This window comes from Echinops telfairi, unplaced genomic scaffold (genome assembly GCF_000313985.2).
Source record: "Echinops telfairi isolate 266 unplaced genomic scaffold, ASM31398v2 ScPeMD7_18;HRSCAF=68, whole genome shotgun sequence".
In the NCBI taxonomy this organism is placed as follows: Eukaryota; Metazoa; Chordata; class Mammalia; order Afrosoricida; family Tenrecidae; genus Echinops; species Echinops telfairi.
The window spans coordinates 11,226,523-11,235,081 of NW_022103915.1; the positions used below are offsets into that span (position 1 = coordinate 11,226,523).

Below are 8,559 nucleotides of genomic sequence, written 5' to 3' on the forward strand. Positions count from 1 at the left end.
GGGGGGGGGGAGTGGAACTGATACCAAAGGTTCAAGTAGAAAGAAAATATTTTGGAAATGATGGCAACATTTGTACAAGTGTGCTTGATACAATTGATGTATGGATTGTTTTAAGAGCTGTAAGAGTCCCCAATGAAGTGATTAATTTTTTAAAAAGCACACAATTATTTTCTGTTTGGGCTTTTAAAAGGGAAGCATTTTCTGCAGGAGTGAGGAGGAAGCCAAGCAAGCAAGCCAGGCCGCACGTTGGCTGCGGTCTCTCCCCATCGATGGCAGTCTTGCCTTTACCTGTTGTACAATCGGAGGTGTCCTGCACAATTCTGTTTGAAAATTGAGTTCCACTACTTAATGAAGAAAAAAATGCCTTATGAAGCCAAATGATAGCAAAACAAGGGAAAATACACCTTTCCCCACTCACGTACTAGACTTTATTTTGAATAACTCATGAAAAAGCTTAGCTTCTCACAAATTCTATCTCTTTATATGCACATGTAACACATGACTGAAGCAAAATACTAATTAGCCTTTATAGTGTTAGCCAAAAATGGCTGCATGAGTAATACATTTTTTATTCAATGATGATCTTTTAAAGAGGGGGAAAACAAGCGAAACCTATGGCCCCCTAAGTTAAAGACGTGATTAATCAACTACATAAATTTTCTCCCCACCTCAGTGTCATGAGCATATCTGTACTTGCCATCATCCCCTTCCACTCCCCTCCAGTGAAGAACCTTTATTCTCTGCTCTGGGAAAGGAAATACGTTACATGTTGCCTCGGTACGGGTGTTTAAGAGGCCATCATAAACATTCAGAGATAGATAAAGTGAGCCCGCGAGGTGTCGCTGCTTTAAATCCCATGTGATTTGCGGCTTGTCAGTTTGCTGTTAGCCTTATGAGATGCTGGTCCCCTGCAGTTATCAGCAGCACACGTTTTGGGTTACCATGATTGTGCTCAGAACTGCCCACCAAGTGAAAAAGCTTAAGACAAAAACCCCTGGTGCCTTAGTGGTTACTCAGTGGGCTGCTGATGACAAGGTTAACAGTTCAAGACCACCAGCCAGTTCCAAGGGAGAAAGACGAGACTTTCCACTCCCATAAAGAGCTAGTTTCAGAATCCCACAGGGGCAGTTCTACCCTGTCCTATGGGGTTGCTGAGACAGATATGACTCGATGGCAGTGAGTTTGATTTTTTAGTTTTTCCTCCTCAGAACTTTGTATATAGGAAAGAACCCTTTACCCTCAGGACTAAACAGGCATAAAAGACTGTTGTTGACAGCCAACTTTCTGTTTGTCCAAGGATTTCTGTACGAAGTAAACTTCTGACATAAAATTTATTATTTATAACCTTGTTCAAAGCATACATACTCAAACTTGCTAAAGTGTTAATGAGATGTATACTAAAAAAAAGAAAGGCTTTTCTCCAAAACTGGATTTGGTTAAAAACCCTTCCTTTTCTGTCTTGTAGAGCCAAACTTGCTGAGTGGCACTGCTCATAGTGTGAACAAAAGAGGTGTGAAAAGACGGGACCTGGACATGGAAGAGCTTAGAGAGATCCTTTCTTCTCTCTTACCCTTTGTGCGAATGGAACACATCTTGCCTATAAACAGTGAAGTCTTAAGTGATGCAGTAAGTGCCTTTCCTCACTCCTCCCTTTCATGAAGAGACAAGCACACCAAAATGTGTGTGTGTGTCTTGCCCTTTCTGCACAGTAAAAGCTGTACGACGACAGAGTATGAAGCACTGGTTCCTGCGTCAGAGCAGATGTCGTTTTGTTTGGTATTGCGTCCCTGGTGTCTGGCACACAGTGCAAGTGAGTGCTGGGTGAACAAGAGGGCAGCTGGTGAACTGGTCTTACTTATGCCCTGCAGAGTTTCCCGCGGAGGGCCATCAATCTCCAGCGTTCGTAGACCACGTAAATCCTTACTCAAAACTGTTGTAGAACAGTAATAAATCACTCAGAGCCAGAGGGAGAGCGTGGTGTATTCAGTATACACCTGATGGATGAATCTGAGGATCCTATTCCACACCTAGTTAACAGTTAATGGAGCTGTTCTTGTTACTGCCTCTTTTTAAAAAGAAAGAAGAATTTCTAACTAAGAATTGCTCAAATAAGTTCCAATAAATAAATAAATGAATGAATAAATAAATAAGTTCTTTTAAAATGATAAAATGAAGGAAGGAATGTTTCTTCTCAGGTATAAAATCCACCTTAAAAACTCTTGAGTGAAAAAATAATAATAATTTATAAATTATCAAGGGTTCATGAGGGAGGGGGGAAAATGAGCTGATGTCAAAGTGCCCACCAAGTAGAAAGTAAAAGTTTTTAAAATGATGTAGAAAGTAGAAAGTAAAAGTTTTTTAAATGATGATGGCAACAAATGTACAAATATGCTTGACACAGTGGATGGATTTATGGATTGTGATAAGAATTGAACAAGCCCCCAATAAAATTATTTAAAAAGAAAGAAAGAAAACAAAAGAATGAAAAGAAACATGTTGAATGAAAAACAAAACAAAAAAACTCTTGAGTGTTGAAACTACCATGCTAGCATAACAGACAAGCCAGAATTCTGATTAATAAAAGAATTAGCTATAATAGAGTTGCTGTCAGGGATCATTTGTGGGGTGGAATAACTAATTAGCCAAAGAGATGAAATTCACTGAAACGTAAGCCCTTATTTCACTTGTACACAAAATTAATCCCTGTTAGATTGAAGAATTAAATATTAAATTGATGCATTGAAAAAAAACAGAAGAAATCAATTATTTATTTATAGAATCTCTGGTTTTAGGAGGGGGAAAGGTTCAGACTCACTTAGTAATCGTACCCAAAATGTAAAACATGACTGTATGTTACCATTTTTCACCTATTAAACCAGTAATTTAAAAAACCTAATATCTGCAAATAAATAAATAAAACTGATATTGGGAGAACTGATCACAACGATCAACACATAACCACACACACACCCTTCCAGGGGGATGAACAACAGAAACCATCGGGGAAGGGAGACAGCGATCAGTGTAAGATAGGAAAATAATAATTTGTAATTTATCAAGGGGTCACGCGGTTGGGGGTGGCGGGCAGTGGGAAAAGAAGAGCTATACGAAGGGCTCCATAGAAAGTAACGTCTAGAAAAGTGATGGCAGCATGTGTACAAATGTACATGATACAGTGGGTGCATGGATTGCTAGAAGAGCTGTAAGAGCCCTCAGTAAAGTAACCTTTTAATTAAAAAAAAGCCTAGTAGCAGTCCCCTTCTGAAAGTAGTTCATTGAGAGCTTTGGTACTTGAAGCAATCCAGATAAATGCAATTATCCATTATAAAGAACCGTCAAAATATTCATATATTTTGATCTGATCATTCCACTTTTGAATGCTGCTATTGGGAAATAATTCCAAGTATGAAATCTTAAAAAAGAAAGAATTGACGTTATCAAGAATTTTACTTTGCGTGGATCCGTAACCATCAGTGCCTACATAGAAAAAGCAGTCAAGAAATCAGATGGTGCATTGCGTTGGACAAATATACTGCAAAAGACTTCTTTAAAGTGTTTAAAAAAAAAAAAAAAGGGCAAAGATGTTGCTCTGAAGACTAAGGTGTACCTGACCCAAGCCATTTCCAATGCATGTGAAAGCTGGGCAGCGTGTGCATACGGAAGACAGTAGATGATCTCAATGCCTTTGGATTTCATGGTGTTGGTGAAGAATATTGAAAGTCCCACGGACTGCGGGATGAATGAGTAAGCCTGTCTTGGAAGAAGAGTAGTTGAAGACAAATTATAATACAGCTACTGAGCCAAATACTTGCTTTCCTGGTGGTGGTTATAAAGATTAATATAGCAACATAGAAAATGCTAATGATGAAGTATTAAACTTATAAAGAAGATACAAACTATTTTAATGTACTACAAGATTCAGTTATATAAAAATTTATTTGAAAAGGGTTGGGGGGGGGAAAGGCTGGAAAGAAATACTTTATAGTTATAGTAGATTGTGAGTTTTTTCCTATTTTAGAAGTACTATATAATGCTACATTTGACCAGTTTAAAATACTTTTAAATAGTATAACAATTAGATGCTTTTTATATTTAACAAGAGTAGTATTTGCAAAGGATCCCTGATGGTACAACAGGTAAGTGCACGGTTGTTAGCGGCAAGGTTGGAAGGGCAAGCCTACCCAACTATTTCCCAGGAGGAAAACTGGTGCTCTGCTTCCACAGAGATTACAGCCTGGGAAATGCCATGCAGCAGGTCTGCTCTGGATGCGACTTGATGGCATCCACCAGCAGGATGGGCCAAAATAATTTTTTCTTTTGCTTAAGACCTGACTCAAAAATTGAATTAGACCAGGTATTTTACTTAGAAAAATATGTTAGAACTTTAATTTAGTACCCTCAGAAGATCTATAATCTCCTCTCTTTTAATTCATGCCCAGCACATAATTATAACTTTCAAAGATTTGCTAATAATAAAATAACTCACTTTAATTCTCTATAAAGTATGTGCTGAGCCGTGCATTCAGTGCTTTTGTCCACATGTGCTGCTTTTAACCCTCATGGCCACCACCTGAGCAGCGGTTACTGCATTTCATTCCCATGGTGGGGATGAGGAGACTGCAGGGCCAACGAATGCTGTCAGTTGGGCAGTCCTTCATCATTGGGGCATGCATGAGCTGTTGAAGTGAGGCCCATTAAATGGCCTGCCCATGGTCATACAGCCCGAAAATGGGGAGTTCAAGTTTAAGCCAACTTTCCCATAGAGTTAGTGGTTCTCCACCTGTGGGTCGTGACCCCTTTAGGGGTCAAATGACCCTTTCACAGGGGTCCCTCGATTCATAACAGTACTAAATTGACAGTGATGAAGTAGCAACGAAAATAATTTTATCATTGGGGGGGTCATCATACCATGAATGTATGAAAGGGTCGCAGCGTTAAGACGGTTGAGAACCACTGCCATAGAACCACTGCTCCTATCCACTGTTCGCCCTTCAGACTTGCGCTGCAGAATTGGAACACTTTCCGTTTTGTCCGAGGGAATGGAGTCAATTCTTAATTGAGTAAGAAAAAAACCCCAAAATCGGTTTTCATTAAGCATCCAACATAATGTAGTTCATTTTTGGAAACATTATTCCTCTATTAAAGAGAGATGGAGAAATATGAAGATTTCAAAAAGTTTGTGGGAAAATTGCATTGTCTTTTAATTCCATTTTTCCCACAGATTCCACTGAAGCCCCCTTGTACATACTACATGTTATATAAAATTATATCTTGCTAAAGCCTTTAAATGTTAAACATTTGAGTTATTTCACATACTGCTGAATTTTTATTTGAAATGCTAAGGTTTGGGCATTTAGACATGATAGGTACAACTTTTTGTCCCCCATATGAACTTTTACTTGGTTTGTGATTTGAGGGAACATTTTCACAGCTGGGGGAACATTTTCACAGCAAATTGATTTTCTGTTCAACAATTTCTACACATTTTTGTGACATTGACTGTAGTCCCCTTTGTTAGTCTGTGTACTTTAGAGAGAAAAATCCACAGAAACTCCATGTATAAGAGAGCATTTTATATAAAGGGTAAGTGCACATCAAGAAAACATCCCAACCCAGTGCTGCCCAAGCCCACAAGTCCAACATTAACTCATATGTCCAACACCAATCCACAAAGTCCTCCTCCATCTCACAAAACACACGCAATGATGCCGACTGCAGGAGAAAAGCCGAATCAGTGAACGTGTAAGCATCTCAGCGCTGGCAGGGGTCTCCACACGGCTGCTCCAGCACCCAGGGCTGCATTGGGGTAGGTCCATGCGGCTTCTCCTTGGGGATGTCTTGCAGGAAGTGAGCCTTGCCAGCTGAAGCAGGGAACTGGCTAGGGCAGCTGCACCCTAGGCCGACCATCACAAAGCAAGAGACCCGAGAACTAGAAAGGCTAGGCTCACTGAGCCATTTATCCCTCCGCCCTTCAATTAACCCCAAATGTGTTTATCGGCCATGGTTGGCACAATAAATGAACTCATCCCCACAATGTAACTCTTACCACTTCCTCCCTGTGTTTACTGTTTCCATTTACGTTCTTTCCTCTTTCTTCCTGCCTTCTGAGCGTTGTTAGGAGATGCCATCCCATGGCTCCAACTCAAAGCCACCCTGTGTACTACAAAACTCACAGCCACCCTGTGTACCACAAAACCAAGCCCTCCCCGTCCTGCACCATTGCCATGTTTGAGCCCGTTATTGCAGTCCACCTCGTTGAGGGTCTTCCTCGTTTTTAGTGACCCTTTACTTTAACAAGCATGATGTCCTTACCAGGGACGTGATGATAACATATCCAAAATATGTGACACAAGCTCCCACATCCTTCTAAGCATTCTAGCTGAACTTCCAAGTCACGTTTCCTTGTTCTGGCGAGCCATGGTACTTGGCTTTTCTTCTCCAACACCCTAACTCAGGTGATTCAATTGTCATGCAGTCTTTCTTATTCACTGTCCAACTTCCACCTGACTTGGATCAGGTACACATTAGTCTTCAAAGTGACATCTTTATTCTTTAACACTTGAAAAACGTCCCTTTTTGCACCAGATTTTCCCAGTGGGTGCCATGCACTCTTTGATTTCTTGACTGCTGCTTTGATGAGCGTTGGTTGTGGAAACAACATGAGATACTTGACAACTTTAACCTTTGCTCCATTTATCACCATGTCTGCTGGTCTAGTTGTGAGGTTTTTAATTTTCTGTACATTGAGTTATATAGATGAAGGCTGCCATCTTTGATTTTCATTAGCAAATGCTTCAAGCCCTCCCATTTCCAGCAAACAAGAACGTATCATCCACATATCACAGGTTATTAATAGTCCATCCCTTTATTCTGATGGTGGGCTCTTCTGGTAGTTCAGCTTCTGGGATTATTTGCTCATCATATATATTGAATAAGTCTGGTGAACAGATGAACCCTGGTACACACCTTTCCCGATTTTAAACCACACACCATTCCCATGTTGTGTTCAAACAACTAACTCTTGATTTGTGTACTGGTTCCACATGAGCACAGTGAAGTGTTCTGGATTCTCATTCCTCAAAATTCTATCAGTAGTTTGTTATAATCCACACAGTCAATCAATTCCTTTGCATAGTCAATAAGATGGAAGCATCTTTCTGATATTCTCTGCTTCAGCCACCTGATGTCAGCAGTGATATCCCTTGTTTCACCTCTTCTTACGAATCCAGCTTGAATTTCTGGTAGCTCACTGCTGATACATTGCTGGCACCATTTTTTTAATGATATTAAGAAAATTTTAATTGCATATGTCACTAGTGATATTGTTCGATGATTTCCACACACATTGCGTTATCTTTCTTTGGAATGTGCACATATATGGATCTCTATCAGTCATTGGTCCCAGGTAGCTTTTCTTCCGAATTTCTTGCTGTAGACTAAAGGGTGCTCCCAGTGCTTCCGCTTGTTGAAGCTCAAAGCTCTTCTTGAAATGCTCTCTCAATCCACGTGGGTTACACTCAAGGCCATGCTTGGCTCTCAATCCACGTGGGTTACACTCAAGGCCATATTTGGCTCTCCTAGGGTTGTTTTTGTTTTCTTCAGCTTTCATTTGTACTTAGGATTGAGCAATTGAAGGTCTGTTCCACAGTCAGCCCTTGGCCTTGTTTTAACTGTTGATAATGAGCTTTTCCATTATCTCTTGCCACAAATGTAATCATTAGATTCCTGTGTATACTACCTGACAAGGTCCATGTGTATAGTCTATTTATATTAGAAAATGTATTAGCAATTAAAAAGTTATGAGTCTTGCAGAATTTTGATACATAATCTCCAGCTCATTTCTGTCACTAAGATCTTATTTTCTAATTATTGATCCTTCCTCTTAAAGCCCTAGTGTCATAGTGGTTGCATGTTGGGCTGAGATCCACAAGGTTTATTGTTGGAAACCACCAGCTGCTCCACTGAAGATGAGATTTTCTATTCCCATTAAGAGTTCTATCTCAGAAAAAATAAAAAAGAGTTCTATCGCAAACTCACGGGGGCAGTTCTACCCTGTCCTATAGAGTCACAATGAGTTGGCATCAACTCTATGGCAGTGAGTTTGAATTTGGGTTTGGATCCTTTCTGTTTCCAACTTTCATATTCCAGTTACCTGTTATTATCAATGCATCTTGATTGCCTATATGATCAGTTTCAGAGTGAAGAAGTTGGTGGAATTCTTCAATGTCTTCTTCGTTGGCTTTAGTGGTTGGTGTATAAGTTTGAATAATTGTGTATTAACTAGACTTTCTTTGGGACATTTAGATATTATCCCATCACCGACAGCATTGTGCATCAAGATAGATTTTGACATCTTTTTGACGATGAATGCAACTCCTTTCCTTTTGACTTGTTCATGTCTTACGCAGTAAGATTCTGATTCAGAATGACCCATAGCTGTCCTTTCCAGCTGACTCGCCTAGAATCTTTTTTTTTTTTAACATTTTATTAGGGGCTCATACAACTGTTATCGCAATCCATACACACATCAATTGTGTAAAGCGCATTTGTACATCATTC

General features: G+C 39.8%; 1 protein-coding gene across 2 annotated transcripts in view; it reads left to right on the plus strand.

Annotated features, from left to right (window-relative positions):
* The window catches only part of BTBD7 (BTB domain containing 7), a 65,530-nt gene that overhangs the window by 38,284 nt on the left and 18,687 nt on the right, over positions 1-8,559 (plus strand). For both annotated transcript variants that reach the window (XM_004698772.2, XM_045288251.1), the window contains exon 5: positions 1,466-1,626. In XM_004698772.2, the coding sequence (XP_004698829.1) occupies positions 1,466-1,626 (161 nt within the window). The remainder of the gene's footprint in view (positions 1-1,465; positions 1,627-8,559) is intronic.